The sequence below is a fragment of the Typopeltis vanoorti genome, chromosome 23 (assembly GCF_054136105.1).
Source record: "Typopeltis vanoorti isolate ZY-2024b chromosome 23, IOZ_Tvanoo_1.0, whole genome shotgun sequence".
NCBI classification, from domain to species: Eukaryota; Metazoa; Arthropoda; class Arachnida; order Uropygi; family Thelyphonidae; genus Typopeltis; species Typopeltis vanoorti.
Genome location: NC_143571.1, coordinates 18,404,562 through 18,432,173, shown reverse-complemented (window position 1 = coordinate 18,432,173; position 27,612 = coordinate 18,404,562). Strand labels below are relative to the sequence as shown.

General features: G+C 35.3%; 1 protein-coding gene across 13 annotated transcripts in view; it reads left to right on the top strand.

The window, feature by feature from the left end:
• LOC150093662 (uncharacterized) overlaps positions 1–27,612 on the top strand; it is a 442,983-nt gene that overhangs the window by 320,106 nt on the left and 95,265 nt on the right. For all 13 annotated transcript variants that reach the window (XR_016550305.1, XR_016550303.1, XR_016550304.1 and 10 more), the window contains one exon: positions 14,853–14,981. Coding sequence is in view for 9 of the 13 variants with exons in the window: in XM_090412731.1 (XP_090268857.1) it covers positions 14,853–14,981 (129 nt within the window). In the remaining 4 variants the exon portion in view is untranslated. The remainder of the gene's footprint in view (positions 1–14,852; positions 14,982–27,612) is intronic.

The following is a 27,612-nucleotide window of genomic DNA, read 5'->3' as shown; positions in this document are numbered from 1 at the left end:
TACATCTTGACTACTTTGTATAGATATAGTTGCCTGCATTTTTGGGGATGTGTACAGTGGCAGTAGTGAAAATTTTAAGTGGAGGTGCTGCATATACAAAATAAAATTTTAAAAAAATTATTTTTTTCCTAATCAGTAACCAATTTATTAATAAATAAATTTACATGTTAAAAAATTGCTTTATTAAAAATATTTCACCCTCACCACTTACAAACACCAATAATAAAAGTTTCATATCTCACAGAAATAACTTGCATTGATACACTGCCCAAAATGAGCAGTGTCAATGGTAAACGAATATTGGCGAGTCTAGCTGCAATTGGCACAATCATTCTCACACTGTGTTAGATTGCAGTGCATTTGTTTCGTGTAACAATAATTGAAAAAATATAATTCTTTTCATATTTTCAATAGTAACACTCGTCATAATTCAGCCCTGTATCTATAATAAATAAATATGTTATTTTAACAGAATAAAATAAGATTTGCAAAAAATAGTTCACCCTCACCACGAACACGCACCAATAAAGAATAACACTGGCAAGCATACACTGCCCAAAGAGCAGTGTCATCAGATTCACTAGTTATGTGCAATGAGAAGCACAAACGAATATCGGCGAGTCTGGCTGCAATTGGTTGAATGTGATAATTCTGACACTGCGTTAGATCGCAGTGTATCTGTTTCATAATCTAAAGCGTGAATCGAACAATTCCAGTATTGCATTTATATAATGTTGTAAGCATTATTATTATTTATAAACACAAACAAAATTTCATGTTTTCATTTTTTCCTTGGGGGTGCTGCAGTGTCGCAGTGCTTATGTATGGGCTGCCACTGGATGTGTAAGTTCTAGAGGAAGAGAGATAATCCAGGGACAAGTGACAAAATGATGACTGCCCTTGGAATGCTCTCTGTGAGAAGACTGAAAGGTTATAGAGTTTAGTTGATTGAGTTGATAGGCATTAAGTTGGCGATATTATAGAAATATTACATGAGGTTTTATAGAGTAGAAGCTGAAGAAATGTTCTGATATGTGATAGGACAGAAGAGAACAAGGATTGTCCCTGAAGTTGTGTAAGAGTGTGGTTAACAAGGACAAAAGACTAGATTTTTTTGCCTGTAGAATAGTTAATGAGCAAATGGATTGCTAGAATCAGTCACAAATGCTTTGTTAGTAAATAAGATTTTATAAGATTTTGATTTTAAGAGGAACCTGTGGCATGGTAAATGAATTAATAAGAAACACGTAAAAACCACATTAATATCTTTAATTAGTAAAAGGACAGATATTTCATACTAAAATGAATAGTACATCTTCAGTGTCTGTTACAGTAATAGGAATGGAATACAAGCAAAACTTTCAGTGTATCACCTATTAAAATACAATTGTTACCATGTGCTAGGAAATAATAGAAAAATAAATTTAATCTATTAAGATAAATGGTTTTTTACATTAGATAAAAGTTTCCCAGATCTTCGATAGAGACAGACAGTCATTTCTATTTAAATTCGGTCGATGTAAGATAGTTTCACAACTTTCTTTGAATAAGCGTTCATATTTGAATCTGCATCTATGGAGGACAACAGCTTTATCCCACTGGACACTATGAGTAGAGTCAATACTGTGCTGCACCAGACCAGACTTCAGAGGCTTGTTATAATCAATATAATATTGATGTTCTTTTATTCTTTTTTCCAGAGAACAGCAAAATAAGAGACATCACATTCGCAAGGTATTTGGTAAATGCCAGCCAAAGATAGAGAAGACAGTTTATCCTTTGTAGAAGGTAATAAAGAAGAAATTTTGTTGATAGGAATATATGTTGGAATCAATTGATACTTTTTCAGAATTCTACCTATAGTTTCTGAGATTCCTGGAATGTACAGAATAGGAACTCTAGAACTTAACCCACATTTACTGGCCACATTCACAAAAAGTCTGCACACCACATGTCTCAAAAATTTGGCATTCTTAAATCTCTAATTCATAGAGCACATAAAGTTTGCTCTTCCCCAATAATCTTACAACAAGAACTTTCCATCATTAAAAAGTTAATGGAATCAAATGATTACAACTCCAATCAAATCCAACAGATACTTGACTCTTATGTTCCAATACCTACAGCTTCTTTAACAGTCCGCAAAGTTCCTATTCCATACATTCCGGGAATCTCAGAACCTATAGGTAGAATTCTGAAAAAGTATCAACTGATTCCAACATATATTCCTATCAACAAAATTTCTTCTTTATTACCTTCTACAAAGGATAAACTGTCTTCTCTATCTTTGGCTGGCGTTTATCAAATACCTTGCAAATGCGATGTCTCTTATTTTGAACAAACTGGCCGTTCTTTGGAAAAAATAATAAAAGAACATCAATATTATATTGATTATAACAAACCTCTGAAGTCTGGTCTGGTGCAGCACAGTATTGACTCTACTAATAGTGTCCAGTGGAATAAAGCAGTTCTCCTCCATAAATGCAGATTCAAATATGAATGCTTATTCAAAGAAAGTTGTGAAACTATCTTTGAATTTTGAAGAATTTTGAATTTTGAAGTAGTCTAGATGGGGTCTTATCAAGGCTTGATACAGAGGAACAATAACTTGTTTGTCTCTGCTTGTTAAAGTATTTTTCAGAAGCCAAGTGATTTCTTGAGCTGATTTAGCCACTTTTGCGATGTGTCCCCTAAACTTCAATTCCCTCTCCACCAACACTCCCAAATCCCTGGCCTCATCAATCTCCTGGAGTACGGTTCCACCAATGTGATATACTGCTGCTATTCTTTTCACCTCAAAATGCATAACCTTACACTTTGTCACATTAAATTGACATCCATTTTCCTTAGCCCAGTCCTCCAAACTATCCAAATCATCCTGTAAAATTTTGACATCCTGTGCACTCACAATTGCTCTACCCAACTTTGCATCATCAGCAAACAAGTGAACACTTTCTCTCAGATCCTTTCCTATATCATTGATGAACAAATTGAAAAGTAGTGGTCCAAGAACAGAGCCCTGTGGCACACCACTAGTCACAAGCCGTCTTTTGGACTCAACTCTTGAATAAACCACTCTCTAGTATCTTCCATCAACCATCCTCCTATCCATCTAACCAATCCAATATCCATCCCCATCTGCTCCAGTTTACTGATTAGAGTTCCATGTGGTATCCTGTCAAAGGCCTTTGCAAGGTCCAGTAGAATCACTGTAAACCCATTACCTTTATCCAGTTCTGTCGTCACTGTGTTATAAAACGTGAGCAAGTTACTGAGACATGATCTACCCTTCACAAAACCATGTTGTTCCCCATACAATATCCCATTTTCATCTATCCAATCCTGTATTCTTTTCTTGACTAATTTCTCCAAGACCTTGACAATGATTCCTGATATGCTAATCGGTCAGTAATTTACAACAGCAGTCTTGGAACCTCCTTTATGCAGTGGAACTATTTTCCCCTCTTTCCACCCCTTCGGGACTAACCAAGACCCGAGACTCAAATATAGATACAGATAATTTGTTGTTGAAAGGATACTTTGTCATAATATTTCTTAAAATTCACATGATAACACAAGAAAAAAATTAATAAAATTTATCTTGATCTGAAAATTACAGATCATCATTCATGCAGCTCTCATTATTTTAAATTTGTCCACTGTTCTTGGTCAACCTTCAGGACCATCATCAGATTAGATCGTGTCCTGAGGCAAGCAGTTAAATATTATTCTTATTATTTGACACCTCAAGGGAGTCCAAAAACTCATTGAGGGAGGGCACCTGCTCTACAACTCTGTTTCCACCACCCAATCCACCAACGGACCGCAACTACCAATGCCATCTACTGCTGACTACCACCACTAGTTTTTTCCACAGACAATCACAAACATCCATGCCCACAGTATGATTCAAACCCACAACCTTTTGGCTGGAGAGTGGATACGCTAACCACTCGGCCAGCCATGCTGGCAATATCACTCCTGATGGATTATAAGATAAAAATATAAGAAAATCTCCAATTGCTATTTTGTTTTTATTACAAGAGAAACATTAATGCAAAACAAATACATAATAATATTAATTAAATGTTTGCTCTGTGGGGATATTGCACAATAAAACGGTTTATAAGTTCTTCTAAATTTAATTTATAGGCTATGTCCACCTCTATTGATATAGTTGCTAGACCAACCAATCTTTCTTGGGTCATTACTGTTCACAAATAATTTTCAATCAGTTTAAGCTTGGAAAAAACTTCTTTCCACACTTGCTACGCTAAGAGGAATTGTTAGCATAGTGACGGCACTTACCACAATATGACTGAACGAGCACCCTTATTAGCCGCACTATGAGTCAGGTTGCCTGTATGCTACACTCTGTCGATGGTACTGTCAACCATTCTATTACCTGATGCCATTGAAGGTGACCTGTAGTTTTCAGATCGAAATATTTTAGTATTTACGAAATATTTTAGTAATCTACTTACTCTACAAGTTATTAAATGGTTGTTATAGGATCAATGCTGGAGAGGTTCTACAGAAAATAGTGGGAGATCAGGGGAGAACCAGAGGTCATCCCTGGAAGCTGTATAAGGAGGGTGTGAGAAGCAGGTTTTTTTCATGCAGAGTTGTGAATGATTGGAATGCCTTGCCTGAGAGTGTGGTGTCTGCAGAGAATTTGAGTGTGTTTAAAGCACGATATGATGAGCTATGTGTTTGATAAAAGGACCTCCTAGATGAGTCTTTGACTCCATGGGGGTCTTGGGTAATAATAATAATAATAATAATAATATGCTGCAGTAACTTCAGATGCTGTAATGGGTCTGTCAAACCCATCTCGGATATGAACAGGAAAGCCATTAATGTTCCAAAAGTTATAATTTTTAACAGTACTATTGTCTTTAAACAGATTTTTGTAGTGTTTTTGAAAGGAATCAAGGATGTCTTGAGTGGTGGACATGTCTTCTCCATCAACGCAGATTTAAGTAATAGTCCTTTCTTTGCGAAATTTTGCAAATTGTCTGTTGAAGAATGCAGTTGAAGGGCTAGGTGCTGCTATATTCTTATCTTTTCTTTCTTCTACTTGTTTCTGCCTTTCCAGTTCTATTTCTATGTTAATGTTTCTAATGATGTTGCTACATTCTGTACCATTGTGTTGGTTTGCTACGAACCAGCTTCTCATTTTATACAGGTCTTTCAACTTTTTCCTTTTGAGGAAAGCCTGTTCCTTTCTCCATTCCATCATATTCTGCTTTACTGCTACTTTGAATTTTAACCACATATCTCAATTCCAGGTAACATTATTCTAATTTGAACAGAGGGTCTGAAATTTAGTTGAAAAGATTAACGGAAAATTTGGTGGAAGTCTTCATGGTCCAGAAGAGATCTCTACTTTTTCCATGCAGTGACCTATATTGAGATTTCATCAGTAGGAGCCAGACACAGAAGTGATACCAAGGTTGAAGTAATGCAATATTCATATTTCCATATACAAGTAGTCAAAAGGTGTCACCCCTTTTGTTATTAAAATACTCTGGATTAGAGATAGATGGTAACAATTCTTTCACTTGTTTATATTATAAATTATAGATGCCAAGAAACTATATTGACTTTCTCATATTGAAATATGACTTCTGCATTACTTCAACCTTGGTATCACTTCTGGGTCTGGCCCCCACTGATGAGACCTCAATAAAAGTTGTAACTGGTCTGGGTAGTGGCCCTTCCTATAAATGCTTAGCATTATATATGTCCATAAGGATATGTGCTTTGCATTATGGGATACCAAGACAACTGATGGAAATTCATTAGCCTCTACATACAAATAGCCCAGTCGTGAAGTGACTTCACATGCAAACTTTGTTTGTGAACACTTAGATAAAGGATGAAAACAAGAATATAATTTCTTGGCATCTATAATTTCTAGTATAATCAAGTGAAAAAAACTTTCAACACACCATTACAAGAAAGCACTGGAGGCAGTTTGTGAGAGAGGCCAGTCACCTATTAACTGGACTACGCTTTTTTGGACAGAATCAAGTATTCTTAGGGAGGTTTTCATTTGCTAATCCAAATGAAAAAAACAGTATTGAAAAATTGGGCCAATTTGGGACTTCTTATAAAATGTTAGAAATTGTGCAGATAAGAAGCAGTATTTTGAACCAACTAAAAATAATTAATTAAAAATATTTTGAATTAAACCTTTTAGAGTCTGTAAGTGATTTGTTTGTGTTGAGTTAGGCCAGATGTGAAATTCAACTCATGAGGAGAAAACTGATCTTGACTTCAGATTAGATTATTATTAAAATAAAAGGATTAAAGTAAGTTCTTATTCCTTAGAAATAAGACAAGGTTACATTTTGATTGAAATCCACTCTTCCACTGAATTTGAGAATGGTGAGGAAATCAGAATTTAAGACATTGGTTATTGAAGATCTTGATAATTGAATGATTTCAGCATGATAAGATTGTCGAATGAAGAAGAGGAATGGCATGTACTGTCATCAGCAAAACTGTAGACAGAATTTGAGGTTAATAAGAGAAGGTAATCAATGTGTATAAAGAAGAGTGTGGATGACAGAATGGAGTCCTGAAGTATCCTGGAATTTATGTAGAAATCTATGAGATTGAACTTGTGACCTAATCACAAAGGGTAGAGTTATGTTATAATGATAATGTTTCTATTCTAGACTTGATTAAATGTCTTTGAAATGTTAAGGTAGCTATGTTAGTCTCAACAAACTTTTCATTGGCTAATTTTCAAAGGCAGTAAAGTTAGTTAAGAGATCTGTTGTGGAATGAGAATTGTAGAATCCATATTCTACATATATCATGGAGAAGATCATTAATGATCTTCTCCATGACCTATAATCTTTTTCTTTTTTTAATTTCAGAGGACTGAGTAGAGGGTGTAATGGTACAATAGTTTGATGGCTGCCTTTGAAGGAGAGACTGGATAGGGTTTGCTTCCATGCTGTTTGATAGGAGCCAAATGAGCATGATAGCTTGTAAAGGTGATAAAAAAATGGATGTTAATTCAGAGCTTAAGTTTTTAGTACAACTGGAAGAATTCTATCTGGACCACACTAGGAGACTTATTAGCATCAATTCTTAAAATTCACACAATATCATAAGAATGAATAAAATTTAATAAAAACCCATATATTATTATTATTATTACCCAAGACCCCATGGAGTCAGACTCATCTAGGAGGTCCTTTTTTCATACACACAGCTCATCATACCGTGCTTTAAACACACTCAAATTCTCTGCAGACACCACACTCTCAGGCAGGCATTCCAATCATTTACAACACTGCATGGAAAAACCCTGCTTCTCATTTCCCTACTCACACCCTCCTTATATAGCTTCCAGGGATCACTTCTGGTTCTCCCCTGATCTCCCACTAATTTCTTTAGAACCTCTCCAGCATTGATCCTATAACAACCACTTAATAACTTGTAGGTCTATCATATCTCCCCTCTTCCTCCTGTCCACCAGACTCTGCAAGTTGTATCTTCTCAATCTTTCCTCATACTCAACATTCCAAAGATCAGAAACTACCTTAGTCAGTCGCCTCTGGACTCTCTCCAACATCTCTTCATCTTTCTGAAAACCAGGTGACCAAATCTGGGGGGACAATAGTCCATGTGTAGCCTAATCAAAGCCTTATACAATGGCACAAGAATCTCCCTACTTCTACAAGTCAATGTCTGTGCATCATTCCCAGAAGCCTTTGTGTTGTCTTCACAATTTTGGCAATGTATCCCCTAAATTTCAGATCCTTATCCACTATCATCTCCAGATCTCCTATTTCCTCCACCTCCAACAATATATCCTCACCAAGCATAAACTATACATCCCATTTTTGTTTTCCAAATTTTAAAATCTTACATTTTGCAACATTGAACTCACATCCCTATTCCTGTGCCCAATCACTCAATTTATTCAAGTCTTGTCTTCTTGTAAGGCCACAACATCTTCTCTACTCTTCATGGTTTGTCCCAACTTTGCATCATCTGCAAACAACTGAATATCTCCATCCAAATCTTCACCAGTATCATTAATATACAAGTTAAACAGCAATGGACTAAACAGACTCCTGAGGCACACTACTAGTAACTTTCCTTTTCCTGGATATCGTTCCACCCATTCACAACTTGTTGATTCCCATCAGATAGTCATCCAATCCAATGCACAAATCTAATATCCAATCCCATCCATTCCAGTTTGACTATCAACTTATCATGCGATAATCTGTCAAAAGCCTTTGCAAAATCTAAGTATATTACTGTGTATCCTTCTCCTCTGTCCATGGAAGCAGTCACCTTATTGTAATAAGTAAGTAGATTACTAAAACATGATCTCCCTTTAGCAAATCCATGCTGTCTCCATCAAAGATATAAAGAATGCCAGACAAGAAAATCACCAGGACCCTGATGGTTTTGGAATAGAACTTTACCATGAGGCCTGGGATTTAATTCTTCTCATTCTAGTTACACTGTTTAATTCCTTTCTCTCATCAAGACACATACAAAGTGAATTTGTAGCAAGCCATGCTGTCCTCATTACTAAACCTAATAGAGATCGCACCTTAATCAGCAGCTGGAGACCTATGTCTCTATCTAATACTGACTACAAGATATTTTTCCACATTATCAATAACAGGCCCAAAGTGGTAATAAGATACATAATTAAAAGCACACAGGTGTATGGAGTACCAGATGGAGCAGTAGAATTTAATCTATTTCTTCCATGTGATCTAATCTGCTTAGTCACCATGAAAAAGCAGTCGATGGCAGTGCTATCAGTAGACCTTACTCAATCATTTGATAATGTCCGGCATCCCTTTCTATTCTGCATCCTCATTTCTATTCTGCTATCCGTTATCAAAGGGAGCCTATGCCAATTCAACCAATGCATCCTAGTTAATGGGTTCCTGTCAGATCTGGTAAAAATTCGAAAAGGAGTCAAGCAAGGTTGCTCTCTCAGTCCACTGCTCTTTGCATGTTCTTAAACCTTTCTTACAGGACGTCAACAATACACATGCTATACGAAGAATAACAGTTCCTTCAACTATAATAAATGAAAATAATGTATTAGCATATGCCGATGATGTAGTGGGAACTTTGAAGGATAATGATTCAATATATATATTTTTTTGGTATTTTTGAAAAATTCAGCAAATGCAGTGGATTAATTATTAATGCAGACAAGACAAAATTAAAAGTTTATGGAAAGTGGGATCTTGAGGGCATTCCTTTTGGACTAACCCCTAAGAGAGAACCCTCATTATACTTGGAATTCCCTTCTCCACTTACCCAATATTACCAGTCCAAGAACTTATATACAAGAACTTTGAAATGTTAGAAGATTAGAAAATAGAGCCACTTTACTTTTCTATTAAGAACTATAAAGCTATAGTACTTAAAACCATAATCTTTTCTGCTCAGTTGTACATAATAAATATTACAGACATCACAGAAGCTGAAGAAAAGCAATTATATAGTAAACCTCTGCAATTTTTTTGGTCCAGTCAATACCAAGAAGTTAGAAAGGAATTTCTTCAACTATCAAAGAAGCAGGGAGGATTTGGACTTCCAGTCTTAAAATTCTACTATTTAACTTCCCAAACGGCCAGGATGTCTATAGATGTCCAACTAAATCTGGATACGATTCAGCCCACCTGTTTAAAGAACCAGGATAAGAAGTGCAATTTGACCGTCATGTCCATTAGAAGGTGTGATAAACCCTCACGCTGAAGAGAACAGTTAATCGGATTATCTCACGTTCGTAGCTACCTCTCAGTTGCCTATAACAAGAAACGCACATCCTTGTTCTATGCTGGTTAACTGGATTTTAGTTATATAGGATAGACTAAAAATAGAGAAATTATTTATATTTTTGTTTTCACTTTTTATTGTACAATACAATTTTAATTTCTGGACAAAATAAAGGTCTTGCATAATTTCTTCACTTAAATATTGCCTTACCTTGGAGAACCAATTTCATTTTTAATTTTTTTGTGCTAATTTTGTTCTAATCGCTTTCTAGACAAAACATTATTCTTTGTTCTCGAAGAAATTAATTCACGATTATTATTTGAAATATTCTTTTAAAAAAAGAAAAGAAAACCGGCTGCCGGCGTTCCAGATTATATTATTTTTATTTTTGTACAAAACCATCGAAATCGAATAATACTTCACAGATTTCCTTTACAACATGCTGGAGCAACTTTGCTTTATAGAGAATAACATGAAATTCTTTAATCATATCACTAAATTTTTTCTGTATACTATATAGTAATCTACTGTTCTTTGTACTTTCACTTTCTTGGTTTCCCTGTATAATTGGTCATTACTAAATGAAATTAACAGTTATAGATATTTACTGCATAATTCAGATATTTTCTTCTCCAAATTTTAAAGTAAGCGATACATTTGCTTATTTTTATCGTTCAAAATATGTATATCAAATGCATCAAATGTGAAATTTCATTTCCTTTCACAATACAAATGAACCTTATTTCGACTTTGATAGCATCACCCCCCCCCCCTCCCATTGCAACATTACCAGACACCCGAAAGCTGTTATGAAACAGGTACAGTTTTTATTTCATTCGTGATTTTTCCATAATAATTGTTCCACATAACGTTTAATTTTTTCGACACGGAAGCTAAGTTTTGATTATTATAAATTTGCAAATTATAAATAAGAAAATATACATATTATTTCCCTATTATTATAAATCAGGAAGTTATGTGACATTGGCTAATAGGGGAAATTAATATTTAAAAACACTGTCATCCTACAAATGCAATATCAGAATATGCTTCGAATGTCTGCTAATCAATCAGAAAGATGGAAAAACAGAACAAGGAATTTCTGCCTGTAAAATATTAAGTTATTGCACGAGGTACTTTAGTGTGCTGCCTTCTGGGCATGTTCTTTTGATCATCCCAGTGGTGGTGGTGGGGGGAGTTAGTAATCTCTGTTAATCTACAACTTGTTACCGGGCAGAAAGGAATATTAGAAAGTATACCCAATATACAATTAATTTGTGAGATGGCAAGCAAGAGCAGCAGCAGCAATAGCAGTAATTTTTTTCAAGATAATTATCAAATAATTTCGAATTTTTCGATAATAAAAGTGAAACTGATCACTATAAATAAAGAAATCATTTTTGGCATAAATACTTCATCAGCCTGTAAAAGAAATGTCAGTTTTACTGTGTTAGGATATCTGAACAACAGAAAACGAAACAAGACATTCTTGCTTGAAGCAATTTAGTGCGACTTCTGGGAAACTTTCTGCCTTGTGTTTCCCAAAAGAGTAATCCAAGACTTTTAGCTTTTCTTCTAGGTAAGAGGATTATTGTCCAGCATTTCTAAGACGTATTTCAGAAATAGCAATCAGCAGAAATAGAAGTAGTAATATTTAGATTTTTTTTTAAAAAAAAAGAAACTGAAATAACACAATTGAAATTTCTTTGTGTGGTATACAGCTTACATGTTGAAAATACAGCATAGTATTTCTAAATCTTAGAATAATTTCAGCAGACCGCTGATTTCAGATTCAAAGAAAGAGTACAGAATTAGAAGCTTCGATATACAACAATATTATTGCTTTATTTCTTTTGTCAAAACGGTAAACTGAAATAAGAGATTTTGAATACCGTCTGAAAGCTTTCAAAGCTATAGAAATTCAAAGTAGTATGCAACTCAGTTCCAGGACAGAAGAGGGGGGGGGGGGGGGTTGCAGTAAAAATCCTAAAAATGAGCATAAATTTTTAATCATTCCATACAGGATATCCTTCTTATTATATTTTCAACATATCTACAGTGGTTAAGCACTGGATATTATAGTAATGTGCATCCTACAAAAAAAAAAAAAAAAAAAAAAAAAAAAAACCTCTGTTGCAATTTTCAGCAAAAGAAGAAGGCGAAGAGTCTCTGATAAAATACCATTAGGTATAAATTTTTGATACTAAAAAAGATACAATATCAGAAACCGAGTAATGCAGTTTATAATCATTTGTTGTTCATAAAAAAAAAAAACAATCGTTCCTGAAATTGAAATGTGACAATCCATATAAAGGTATTTTGCAAAGAAAGAAAGCAAAATGTCATATTTATTTCACTAAATGTTATTTAAAAATATAAATATTTGACAGAATATTTTAAACGTAAACAAACATTTGAAAATTCGCGAAAAAGAATCTATATTCAGTAAAGTGGAGGAAATTGACTATTACTAAAGTATATTCATTGCAAAGGCTGATCTATGGTCATTTCAGGATTGATTATTTATTTTGGCAGTGTGAAACTTCTATTTTTGGAAAGAGACACGAGAAATAAATTGTTCAGCAAAAAAAAAACAAAAAAAACGATCAAATATCCTAGTACAGTGAAGAAAATTCGAAGTAACAGAGTACATGTAAAGACAAGTGACACAAAAGTCGCTCGACCACAGTTAATCCGCTAATGGCTCTCAAATCGCCATTAAGGGATTAATAGCGGAGGAGGGTAAATACTTGATAAAAGATAGAATGCCGATGAAGTTTTGATCCATGAAAAAGTCTGGGGTAGTCTTGCTATTTCATTCACCTTGGCCGGTAGGAGGGTTAAGCAATACAGCTTCTAAAATCCATAAAATATTGCAGACTGATCACATGTATGCAGACCTTCTCTGGTACTACTTGGGTTGTCATCTTACCCTGTTTGGAGTTAATGATTATACAGGTCCAAAAGCTGAGATTGTTCGCGAATACTACAACACTGTGCTTAACTCTAAGACTGCTAAAACACTCTGGAATTGACATTCTTTCCGTTCAAAAAAAAAAGTAAAATTTGGTATAAAGAAATCATTAATTTCTTTCATCGCGAAGTTCCATAGTTAGGTAGGAACAACAATATTTTGTTTTATAACTTGATGAAGTTATAAGGGTACCCTAACAGGAGGGATCTTACTTTGAGAATTGCATATGGCTGCCTTCTAGTCAATGCCGTCAAATGGAGGTACTTTAACATCAGAAATCCAGTCTGTGATCTGTTACCGATTGGAAACAGTAGAACATGCATTCTACAGCTGCCCTCTTGCCCTGCGTATTTGGAACAGATTATGTAATGTGTTAGGCATTCCATTACTTACAACAGAACATGTTATATTTTTATAATACCCACCACATGCCAGCAATGGTAAGAGAATTTTCATTTTTATAATTACTGAATTAAAATACCATTTATGGAAGGGTAGAAAGAAATGGATTTGAAAACCAGCAATGTGACATCCAAATGCTTTATAATGTACTGTTGAAATTTTATTGTTCAGTCAGACGATTTTTATTTAGAAAGAAGCATTCTAGGAGATATCAAATTTATCACCAGATGGTGTAGACCACCCACATTATACAATATTCACCAGGATGAGATAAAATTCTGTCTATTCTTGCTATGAAAGGTTTTTTAAATAGTTCCATTCTCTTAATTCAATGTGGTCTTATAGTCAATTGTAGGGATGACTGGAGAGCAATCCCAGGCAGAGAAGGCCAACTCAAGGCAGTTAACCCAGATGGGACTAACTACCTGGGTATCAGTCATCTTTGCACTTCAGTTTCAATTGGTCTTTTGGTTGTTCATCTATATGAGATTGGCAAAAAAGGAAAACTGATTGCCTTTGGTTATATGATGATATAAAAGAGCTGAAGCCTTTTCTCCATCTCTCATACTATCTATCTATCTTTCTTTCTCCTAATACTATCAGGCTCTCTTGCACCCTTATACTAACTACTCTAGGCCTATGATGAGCAACCCTTTATTTTTTCATCTCAATATAGGTCAAAGCCGGTCTTGTAAACCTATATAATCGCCCTTCCCATAATGCTTAGCATTATACATGTCCATAAGAATATGTGCTTTGAATTATGGGATACTAAGGCAATTGATGTGAAGTCATTAGCCTCTATATACAAGTAGTCCAGTCATGAACTGACCACACGCAAACTTTGTTTGCTTACACTTGGATAAAGGATGAAACCAAGAATATAATTTCTTGGCATCTGTAATTTGTAGATGCTCTGTTTCTTTCTGAATTTATTTTTTAATAGGTATTTCAATGTCCATTCCTTTACTTTCTTCAATCATTTAAGAACACAAGCAGCTGCTGCTCAATATCCATACACCAGCTACAAACTTATTGAACCAACTTCTCATCTCCTTTCATTCATCTATCTCTGTTCTCTGGATGACTATCTCCATACCATTTTTTTCCAACGGATACAACTGCCAGCACTTTTCAAGTAACAGATGAACAGATTACCTCTCTCTCTCTGTGCGCAAGCGTGTGTGTTTGTGTGTGTGTCCATCCCTAATCATTTGCCCAACATAGAATTATTGTGGCATAGATTTTGTGATATTTTTTGTGTGTGGGGGGGGGGGGAGATGATAGATATAAAAAATTAATAAATAAAATTTAATCAACAATGAAAAGAAACGATTCTAACAAAAGATCCGAACTGACTGAGGCATTTAGAGCTCTTTAAAGGTAAAGAATAATCATGAAGAATTAGATATTTAATAAGAGAGCAGTTTTGAAGAAGCTGTTGATAGAAAACTAATATTGAGTTTTTGATTATGTTGAACTCTCATAGAACTCTGTATATCTCTTACAATGTAGTTTAGGAAATTATAGCCTGTTCAATAATCTGCAAAATATTCAATTTGTGCTTTCTATACTGTTGAGCTTTGACTGTGATTATAAATAGATTTTTCATAAAATTCTTAAATTTGTAAAGTAACACTTATTGCTTTATATTTCTTTTATATCATGAAACTTAATGAGTATGAATAATTCTTAGTCTGTCCATTTGGAAGTTGGGGTTTAAATTGTCAACAGAAATGCAAGTGCAGAAATGGAGGAGAATGCAATCCAGCCACAGGAGATTGTATATGTTTGCCTGGATATCATGGGGATTACTGTTCACATTGTAAGTAGTTTACTAGTATATATATAAGTTTACATTATTGGTTTAACCACTAAGCAAATAAAAAAATGAAACTTTTTAATAGTTAAATTATCTCTAGAATTCTCATTAGAAACCCAAAGATAAGTTTATAATAGAAAGCTTTATAATTTGATGCAATAACATATTACAGCAAAACAGGATTAGATCCTGAATACAAATTTGATTAGAAATAGATTACCCTCTGTTACCCACCATTTGTTACCCTCTGCAGTATCTCTTCTATAATCTATCTAACAGGCTCCTCTTACCTGCTTGTATGTTAAAATCATATAATCTCTTCTCCTTTGATCTGCCAAGCTGTGTAGTTCCCATTCCCTTCTCTGTCGATATAATTCAACATTCCAGAATCGTGGAATGCCGAATTGTGCTATCTGTGCACAGAAATGTGTGCATTAGTGTGTACCTTCCACAATGAGTCTCTGACTCCATGGAGGACAAATGTTAATAATAATAAAATCCAGGTGAGGCCTGAATAGTAACTATTCCTAAGAATTTGCTTGATAGCATATTGCTTATTTTATCATTTGATGGAGAAAACTGTTTATCATTTGATGAAGAGATTACAAGCTATGTACTACATTGATGGAACTAAATTGCAGGAAAATGATGAGATCAGGGATATAGAGGCAATTGGGAACAAGGAGTTGAAGTTTAGAGAGGCAAATTTAAGGTGGCCAAATCAATCACTTGGATTCAGTGGATGCGAGGAGTGATAGAGAGGATCTAGAGGCAAGCATCCAAGATATAGCTTCAAAAACTAGCTAGATGAAAAATAGGGATCATGATAGAATTGCATAAGCTATTAAAGGAGCTTTATAGGACTGACATTGAAGACTTTATTTTCAATATATGGCAGGAAGAGAGAGAGAGAAAACAAGGGGTAGCCCCTGAAAATCATGAGTATGAGTTAGCAAGGGTTAGGACTAAATATTTTGCTTAGAGGGTGGTATGGATTGCCATAGGCAGTTGTGTTTTTCACTCTGAATGAGTTAATAATCTCCTCTCCTTTGATCTGCCAAACTCTGTAGTTCCCATTCCCTTCTCTGTCGATATAAGAGAGAGAGGTATGATAAGTATTGTATAAACAATGGTAACAGTGAGTTTCTTGTAATGAGTCTTTGACTCCATGGAGATACCAAAGAAATAATAATAATTTTCTCCTTTTTTAATCTTTATATATTTATCAGGTCTAAATAGGACATGGAAATTAAATATGAATAATTACACTAAAATCCTTTTTTTTTTTTTTTTTTTTTGTATAATGCAATGTTGCTAGCACGTAATGACAAAGCATATATTATAAATAAATAAAAATAAATAAATCATCTAACACCTTTTATTCCCTTATATAAAGTAGACGAGGCCTTTTAACCCTATCTAGCTTTTGAGGACTGAGTGGGCATTTCAATCTCCACCTGTAGCCACTCTGAGATAGCTTGCCCAAGACTATCACTAATTATAAGCGGTAACTGATTAGAAGACAGGCAAACAAGTGCTGCCATCTCTTGGTACCTTACCATAACATATGTTCTTGTCTGAAACGTGGGTTTTACAGTTGATTTTCTTGAGTTTATGGGATGAAAAATTAAGTTTCCAGGAGAAAAAAAAACAACTTGCTTGTGCCAGAGGTCAACTAACTTAAGAACCATTTGAAGAAAGGCTTAGAATAAGTTCTTCCACTCGATGACTAGACTTGAACTTAAGTCTGTCTTCATGTGGCCTAGCACAGAGGATGTAAGTGCCACTTCCACTGAACTACACAGGCCTCTGGCATATATTATTATTATTATGGTTATTATTATCATAATCATCATCCCAAGACCCTTATGGAGTCAAAGACTCATCTCAGGAGTCTCTTGGTCATGCACATAGCACATCATACTATGCCCTAAATATGCTGAAATTCTCTGCAGACACCATGCTCTTAGGCAATACATTCCAATCGATCACATCCTTCCATGCAAAAAAACCTGTTTCTCACACCCTCCTTATACCGCTTCCAGGCATGACCTCTTGTTCTCCTCTCATCTCCCACCATTTTACAAAAAACTCTTCAACATTAATCCTATAACAACCCCTTAGATAAGTAAAGGCTGTAGGAGTTCTGTAAAAGTATGGATTTCAATTAATGAATTTAGTGTGGATTATCTGATAGGCATTAAAAAAGTAATGGAAGAATTGAAGGTGAATGAGAGAGTTTTGACACATTAGAAGAGACAAGCAAGGAATGGTGTGAATGAGCTGGTAGAGAGGTGTAAGAGAAACCAGTGGCAAACATAAGAGTGACAGAAATTAGAATAGGTGAATAGGTTTGTAAGATATATACAGAGAAATACAGGATCAGGGTGGACAGAGTGTGGGAAAGCCGTAAATATATGTGTATGATCATGAAATAGCATGAAGATTGGATGGCCTGGAATGCATGAACATTTGACCCATGATAAAGGGAAAGTGTTGTAACTTGATTGAGAGAGGTGACATAGGTTGGGCCTCTTATAGACCCAAAGTAAGTTATTGGTTTTTTTTTTGCAAATAATAATAGTATTAGTGTCAAGAATAATAAGTGGAAAGAATTTTTCCTTATTTCTGATTTCCCCCCTTATCTTTAACCAAAGCATGCTCCATAGAGGATGATGTATTGCAGGATGTTAAGTAATTAAGGAAATATTCCAGGGTATTAATATTGTTTTCAATGATGATGTACTACTTCCTAGTGGGTCATGCAAAAATTCTATGCATCATAGAAAATTTTAATGAAATTGTTTTGTATAATGCTTATGATTATGGAAGCACCGAGTCTTATTTAAATAAAATATAAATGCATTCAAACAAATGCAGTATGCCAAAATTAAATAAAAATAATGTCATTGCAGAGATGAAAGATAAACTGTGTCATTAAATAATAAAAGTAATTTATATAGCCACTATATTTTCATATCTTGAAGTTGCTGGATATATTTTATATATAATAAATAACGGAAAAACTCACGTAGAAATATTATTTAATGGTATAATTTTCGCCCGTGTGTCACAGGCATCTTCAGTACAATTAGGCACAAAAATCAAACATTAACTGACAATTCCAAAAAGCGCCACCTAAGTAGCTGGTGTAAGATAACTAAAAAGGTCAATAACTTTTTCAATAACAAATAAAAATCCAAAGTATTTTTTATATAAGTATCAGTTCTTCTAGTTGAAGAGGAGAGTAAATTAGATAAAAATTTTGAGATTTTGTAAGTTGGGCAACCTATACAATCTAAAAAATACTTTGGATTTTAAAAATAAAATTTCAGATCTTCATTTGGACGTTTCTGATATCATGATCAGTTTAGATGTTGTTTCTTTATTTACAAATGTGCCTCTTTCGGAAAGTATTGAATTACTACAACAGGAATTTCCTTCAGACATTGTAAACTTATTTGATTTTGTAATAAATTCTGGTTATTTTTCTTTTAAAAATAAGTTGTATCAACAAATTGAAGGAACAGCAATGGGCAATCCTCTCTCTCCTGCTATCTCCAATTTCTTTATGGAACATTTTGAACAACGTATCTTTGACAATATTTCTCCGAGACCTACTCATTGGTTCAGATATGTCGATGACATTTTTGCTGTATGGAATGGCTCTTCTGATGAACTTCAACAATTTCTCAATAAGTTAAACGCATTTCATCCTAGGATCAAGTTTACCCTAGAAGTAGAATCAAATAAGCAGTTAGCCTTTTTAGATCTTCTAATTCTTCGCCAACCAGATGGTAACCTACATTTCTCTGTTTATAGAAAGAAGACTCATACAGGCCATTATAGCCATGCGGAATCTCATCACCATCCCAGTCAAAAGGCAGGAACTATTAAAACACTGGTTCATCGGGCCCACTCCTTTTGTTCTACAGACGATCTTTTACAGAAAGAAATACGATATATAACTTCTTCCTTTCTATCTAATGGCTATAAGAATTACTTCATTAAAAGAACTTTGAGTAGATTTCATATGTCTCCCTCTTCAAACACAGAGGAAATAACGCGCATTACCATCCCTTATATACAAGGCATCAGTGAACGTATAGCAAAAATTTTAAAACCACTGAATATTTTTGTTGCCTTTCGACCGTTTAGAAAAATCTCCACCTTTCTCGCTTCTCCAAAGGACAAGCTTCCACATCTTAATCATCCAGGTGTCTACCAGATTCCGTGCTCTTGTGGATTATGTTATTTCGGACAAACGGGAAGATCTGCCTCCATTCGGCTAGAAGAACACCAATCTTATATTGAATACTTTAAACCTGAAAAGTCTGAACTTGCAGAACATGCTATCTTCACTAGACACAGAGTTCATTGGAAAAAGACAAGAGTTCTTCACAAAAGTCAGTTTCTCATGGAACGCCTTTATAAAGAAGCATGTGAAACTCTACTTCATTCTCCTAACTTAAACAGATCCGACGGCTTACGTCTATCCCCTTTATGGGAGATAGTACTTTACAAATCAGCTAATCTTTTCTAACTTTTTATTGTATTAAGTTTTTTTTTATTTTTATTTTTTTATTTTTTTTTTTTTTTAGGAAAGTTATTGACCTTTTTAGTTATCTTACACCAGCTACTTAGGTGGCGCTTTTTGGAATTGTCAGTTAATGTTTGATTTTTGTGCCTAATTGTACTGAAGATGCCTGTGACACACGGGCGAAAATTATACCATTAAATAATATTTCTACATGAGTTTTTCCGTAATTTATTATATATAGTTATGTCTACTCACGGTTTACCTCTTTTAAAACTTATTGGATATATTTTATTAATTAATAAAATAATGTTAAGCAATGCTGTTTATTGCATACACTTCATAATACTCAATGTGACTAAAGCACTGTTGGACTTGTGCTTCATCATACTGGTGGCTGCTGTATACAGTTTTATAATAGTGTGGAGTACCACTTGCTTATGTGAGACAGTAAATCCCTTCAGAATGAATTTGGTTTCTGCTCAGGTTTCTGCTGCACAAAATATATAATTCATTCATATCATATGTAGTTGTCTTAGTTTTATCACACACTTCTGCAGTTTATATCATGTGTAGTTGTCTCAGTTATATCAATGATACCAATAGCAATAAACACACAAAATATGATTTTTCCTGCAGTGAAGAAGAAAAAAAGTAGTTAGGAAATAGTGAAGATCATAACAAAAAAGTGGTTAAAACTAGTAAGCTGAACAAAATATCATATTAAAATAAGAACATTGATATATTATTTATTTACATGAAAACACAAAGCATAGGTAATACTATTTATTTGTTTATAAGCCAGCTATTTCAGTCTAAAAGTTACAGACCATCTTCAGTGACAGTTGATTGCAAGGTAGAACACAAACAATGGACTGATTTATTATTATTATTATGGGCTATTCCAAGGAGTCCTTAGACTCATCAAGGGAGGCCTTAAACATTATGTCAAGAACAACTATTCAACATCCACATAGTATCTATCACTTTGCCTTGAACTCATTCACAGTCATGGCGCCCACAACAGACTCTGGCAGCTTATTCCACTCATTCACCACTCTCCAAGTAAAAAATCTAGTTCTAATACCCTTGCAAACCACACTCTTGCCCAGTTTCTATGGATGGCCCCTAGTCCTCCCACCACCAATCCTGTTCTGAAAAATATCCTCTGAATTAATCTTATAGAAACCCTTCAGTAATTTGAATGTCTCAATCATATCACCCCTTTTCCACCTATCGACCAATTTCTGCAACCCCAAATCTTCAACCTGTTCTCATAAGGTTCATTCCATAGAACTGCTATCAACTTGTTCACTCACCTCTGGATCCCCCCCCCCCCCCCATCAAGAAGAAACTCTGGCACCCATATCTGGACACAGTAGTCAAGATGAGGTCTTAACAAGGCTCGATAAAGAGGAACAATAACCTGCTTGTCTCTGCTTTCAAAGTATTTTTCAGTAACCAAGTGATCTGATCAGCTGATTTAGCCCCTTTTGTTATATGTCCCCTAAACTTCAACTCCCTATCCACCACACTCCCAAATCTCTGGCTTTGTCAATCTCCTGGAGTACAGTTCCAACACTGTAGTATACTGCTGCTAATCTTTATGCCCCAAAATGCATAACCTTGCACTTTGCTACATTAAACTGAAAGCCATTCTTCTTAGCCCAGTCTTCCAATCTATCCAAATCATCCTGCAAAATTTTGACATCATGTGCATTCACTATTGCTCTACCCATCTTTGCATCATCAGCAAACAAATGAACAGTTCCTCTCAGATCCTTTCCTATATATCGTTAATGAACAAATTAAATAGTGATGGTCCAAGAACAGAACCGTGCGGCACATCACTAGTCAGAGGCCTTCATTTGGACTCTACTCCTGAATAAACTGTTCTCTGATATCTCTCCATCAGCCCTCCTCCTATTCATCTCACCAACCCCATATCCATTCCCATGTGCTGCAGTTTCCTGATTAGAATTCCATGTGGTATCCTGTCAAAGGCCTTAGCAAAGTCCAGCAGTATCACTATAAACCCATTACCCTTATCCAGTTTAGCCATCATTGTATTATTACAAAATGTGAGCAAGTTACTGAGGTATGATCTACCTTTAACAAAACCATGCTGCCCCCCATACAGTATCGCATTTTCATCTATCCATTCATGTATTTTGCTCTTGACTACTTTCTCCAAAACCTTGACAACGACTCCTGATATGTTGATCGGTCGGTATTTTGCAACAGCAGTCTTTGAGCCTCCTTTATGCAATGGAACTATTTTCTCCTTGGGACTAACCCACAGCTGAGACTTAAACAATATGGTCAAGGGCACTGACAATTCCTTTGCCACTTCACGTAAGACTCAAGCTGGTATATACCATCCAATCCCACAGATGTATTCACATTAAGGTTCTGTAATATACTATTCACTTCCATTTCATTCACCTCAATTCCTGTATAAGCCATTGGTTCCATCATTCCTGAAATATACTCTGCCTGGATGATGTACTCTTGCAAAGTGTTCACTTAGTAATTATACTATTTCAACTGATTCAGTTACCTCCCTGATGTTTCCTTCCTGATGACATAATTTCCTTCTTTCCTCCCTGATGACATTCCTTAAAATCATTCTACCATATACATTTTTCTATTACTTGCAGCATATCGAAAGAACTGTTTGGGATTCTCTTTAGCTTGCTTTGCTAATTTCCTTTGATAATCTGATTTTGCTTTTCTTACCACACTAGTTACCCTTCTGGCCTGTGCTTTGTACTGTTTGTGTGCCTGCAGGTCACCTTTCTCCTTAAATTCCCTCCACAATTGTTTATTTTTTTTTCAGTTCAAGCTTCATGGTATTATCTATCCATTTAACTCCCACTTGATTTACTCTCTTGACTCTAGGTATGCAGTCAGCCAAATGCTCCTTTACCACTTCCCATGCACTATCAACATCCAGCCCTTTGCAGTTTTACATGCATTGGCACTGATCCAAGCAATCTCATACTTACCAGCCTGGTAATTCCACATATATCCTGTCTTAATTGAAAATTCCACACATTTAGCTACCTCCCAAGTCAAGACCTTATGATCACTCTCACCAATTGGTGGCAACATGGTCATATTCATTACAGTTAAATTCTCAGATGCAATTACTAGGTCGAGCTCTCTCAAACCCCTAGTATATTCCATTACATGCTGTCTCAGGTAGTTATCCCTTATTAACTGCATAAAATCCATTTCCTTCCTCCTATGTCCTCTCCTCCTTCAAATCAATGTTAATACCATAGTTGAAATCCCCCATAATAATTACCCTCCTTCCACTCATTTCATCAATTTGTTTATGCATACTATCTCCTGTTTGCCCATAATAGGCCAAATCACAGTCACATGGAACTTCATACACTCCTGGGTGTGTTAAAGGGTGAAGTTTATCCTTAGGCGAGCAGATCAGAGTTGCCAGCTTGACATGAGGTTTGAAAGTGGTGCGAAGGCCATGTTTCAACAATACTTTGGCTATCTTTTCCGATGTACCTCTGATATAGGGAATAGAAATGGTCATGTTGTATTCTTGTGTATTAGGGGAGGACAGAGTAATGGGCCTATGTAGTATTTTATCTATTTTGTAGGAATTGTAGCCGTTGGCTAAGAACGTGTGGCGCAGGTATTGGAGTTCAGTGGTCAGAGCTGTATCGTTAGAACAAATGGCTCTGGCTTGTGTGTAAGTGTTTTTAAAATGCCTTACTGTTGGACTGGATGATGATGTGATTGTTTACGTAGGTATCTTCCTGTGTGTGTAGGCTTTCTGTAAATAGAAAAAGATAGTGCACCATCTGAAAGGCGAGTGACTAATGTGTCAAGAAATGGTAAACAGTTATTTGATTCTTTTTCTACTGTGAAGTGAATTTTGGGGTGTTGGCTGTTTAGGTAGGTGACAAAAGCATCCAAAGTGTCTTGTCCATGGGGCCAGATGGCAAACACATCATCTACATAGCGTAACCACGCTTGTGGCTTGTATGTAGCTGTGCTAAGTACTTTGTTTTCAAAGTGTTCCATGTAAAAATTTGCTAATGGGGGAGAGAGGGGGGAACCCATAGCAGTACCATTAATCTGTTTGTAGAATTCTCCCCCCCCCCCATGTAAATTAACCTGCATTCATGGTAAATTGAAATAATTCAAAAATATCTGAGGGAAATTTAGACTTGATTAAATCAAGAGTGTCTATAAGTGGTACATTGGTAAATAAGGAGGTGACATCGAAACTAACCATTATGTCTGAATCTTTTAGGATTAGATTTTTAACCAGTGTTTTGAAATGGATTGAATTTTTTACAAAAGTAGAGGAGTTGCCAGTAAGGGGGGCAAGCGACTTGGCTAAATGCCGGGCCAGTTTATATGTGGGACTATCTATGCTATCAACTATGGGGCGTAGGGGAATATTAGTTTTGTGGATTTTTGGTAATCCATAAATACGGGATGGTTTAACATGAATTAGTTTTATTTTCCTGATGATTTCTTTGGGCCATGATGTCACTTTTTTCTTTTGAGACATCGTAGGGTCTTGATGTATAATTTGATATGTGGAACTGTCACATATGAGATCTTGCATTTTTCTGTCATGCTCTTCTTTATTCATGATAACTGTTGCATTTCCTTTATCGGCTTTTGTAATAATAATATTTTTATTATTATATAACTTTTTTTTTAGGGCAGTTATTTGTTTGTGGCATATTGCTTTTTGGACTTAGCCTTGTTTATAATACTTGCTATATCTAGTCGCACGTTGTTGGCCATTGCTGGCGGAAGATCGTGGATACCCCGTTCTACTTTCATCATAATTTCTTTTTTTTAGTAGGGATTTAGTAGGGATTGTAGCCAACGGCTACAATCCCTACAAAATAGATAAAATACTACATAGGCCCATTACTCTGCCCTCCCCTAATACACAAGAATACAACATGACCATTTCTATTCCCTATATCAGAGGTACATCGGAAAAGATAGCCAAAGTATTGTTGAAACATGGCCTTCGCACCACTTTCAAACCTCATGTCAAGCTGGCAACTCTGATCCGCTTGCCTAAGGATAAACTTCACCCTTTAACACACCCAGGAGTGTATGAAGTTCCGTGTGACTATGATTTGGCCTATTATGGGCAAACAGGAAGATCAGTGAACATCCACCTGGAAGAACATGAAAGATACATTCGCTACTATTACTATGGCAAGTCGGGACTGGCAGACCACACTTTGGACACTCCTTCACACAGGATTAGATGGAGGAAAACGAATGTGCTATTTAGGAATAGTCGTTATAGATCTGAAAGATTATTTTTTGAGTCAGCAATGGCTTTGAAGAATTCTCCCAACCTTAACAAATATGGTTGCATTAATTTGCCAAAAAAAAAAAAAAAGTTGGGAGACGGTTATCCTAAGAAAAACTCCTGGATAACTGCTGTTTTTTTTTTTTTTTTCTTCGTTAGAGGGCACCAAAAAATAGGACTTTAGATCTTTTGTCTTTTGCAGTTATATTGTTTCACTCACTCACTGTCGCGTTTACATGTGTGTTGTGCTCCGATGATGCTGAGTTGAAAATCAGCGAAATATAAGCATTAATAAAACATCTTTGTTGTTAAAAGTGTTTGTGGTGTTGTTAATACTGTGAAAAATAAGTCATGAATAACCATCAACACCTAAGCTTATCTGTTAGATTGACTATTTAGGATTCGTTATAGATCTGAAAGATTATTTTTTGAGTCAGCGATGGCTTTGAAGAATTCTCCCAACCTTAATAAATATGGTTGCATTAATTTGCCAAAAATTTGGGAGACTGTTATCCTAAGAGAAACTCCTGCATAGCTGTTTTTTTTTTCCCCTTCTTTAGAAGGTGCCAAAAAATAGGACTTTAGATCTTTTGTATCCATTGCAATTGTATAGTTTCACTCACTGTCATGTGTACAAGTGTGTTGTGCTCTGATGATGCTGAGTTGAAAATAGTGAAATATAAGCAGTTAATAAAACATCTCTTTCATAAAATCGTGTGGTGTTGTTAATATCGTTTAAAATAAGTCATGAGTATCTCAATCTGGTTTGTTGTCCTTTGTACTAACTCAGGCATATTATACACATTCTGACACTCAACTGCCTCACTGGTATCTCCATATCCACTCAACAGCTTCCCCATCCCACCCTCTAAAATCTCTAGTTTCCCTGATTCTGCACATCCACTTTCACTTCATTCAGCAACACTTTTTCCAGTCTCCACATTCCAAATCCATTCAGATGCAAACCATCCCTCTTGTACAAGTCCTTTCACACATCAAACTCACTCCACACATCCACAAACACAACACTCCTCCTGCACAACCTGTGCATAGACTCATTTGCAATTATGGCCCTCCTTCTTAACTCTATTCTGTCATACCATGGCAACAGACTCACTATTTTAACTCTCTCGCTCTTTTCTTTTGCTACCTGTAGTAATTCTTTCAAGTCCTCTCTCATAGCAAATTTTTCACCTTTTAAATCATTCGTTCCGACCACTATACTATCATTTCTTTCACCCTATGCTTCGTGCTCTAATAGCCTCACTTACATCAATAATTTTTGCACCTGGAAAGCATGATTTTGTCAAACTCTCAATCTATTACATCTTTTACTACTGAATCACCATACAACACTCCCCCCCTTAATTTTTCTTTCACTCCCGATAATGTTCTCATTTTTCTTATTACGCACTTGCATCTTTTTGTTAGCTGATCCATTCGGTAGACATTTTTGTAATTGCTCCAGCTGCCACTTCGCCCTATGTATCACTCTGCACAACCGAGCTATCTCCCTCATTGCAGCTAACTCTTCATTTTTTTATGTCAAACCATTCTCTCGCTCTGTATTTTTACTCTCGCTTTCAACCTCACTCTCAATGCTATCTGGCACTACATCACAATTTTCTATCGCATTCTGACTTTCATTCACTAAGTCAATTTAGTGACCTGAGACACTCTTCATATCCTCCCTTTCATGACACTTTTGGCACACTTTCCCACCACTATCGCTCTCAAACCAAACCCCAGCCACTCTCGGCAAAGCATACATCTCACAGACTTTACACTGGGCGAACTCCCTTTGGTTAAATTCCTTAAACCAAGACAGCGATTTGGACACCATTGCCTTTCTTCGCATTGGTGCCATGTGCTACTCTACATATCTACCATATCTTATCAAAATACTAAATTAACACTATTTAAAACTACTTTTTATGCTAAAAAGTAACTCAATAAGTTATTTTTAGCATAAAAATTTTTAGCAAAAAAAACTAAATAAGTTATTTAGTTTTTAAAAAAATAGCGTTATTAGTTTAAAAATTGTGCTACAATATACTATAATTCTAGCACAATTTTTAAACTAATAACGCTATTTTTTTAAAAACTAAATAACTTATCTTTTGGAGCTCTTCAAATGCAGTCCTATCCTACCATCAATGCACCACCTCATTGCAACCTCAACTACTTGAGGTTGCAATGAAATGCATGAAAAGATCAGAGAAATGACATGCAGGACAAATACAGTAAATCACGCAAGTGTCATTAGAGACTCAAGACACCATATTCTGATTTATAAAAAAGAAATCACAGAAAGATGGATCAAATTCACAAGGAAATTATATGAGCAACAAAGAAATAATATTCCCATACAGACAGATTTAGAAGGATCCTCCATCCATTTTACTTTATGAAGTTGAAAACACCATCAGAATACTAAAAGCATATAAAGATATATAACATAATCATATAAAGAATAGATAATATCTCGGCAGAATGGTTGAGTGCTCTAGATGAAGGAGAACTGAAATTCCTCACAAAATTATGCAATAAGTTATATGCGACTGGATTTCTACCCAAAGATATTAATCACTCAATTTTCATTCAAATTCCTCAAAAAACAAAAGCTACAAGATGTAAAGAGTTCAGAACAGTTAGCTTCATAAGTCAAGTATCAAAAGTCCTCTTATATGTTATTCTTGAAAGAAATAAAAGAAAAATAAACATAGAAATAAATGATACATAAAGTGGCTTCAAGGAAAATATACCACAAGAGAAGG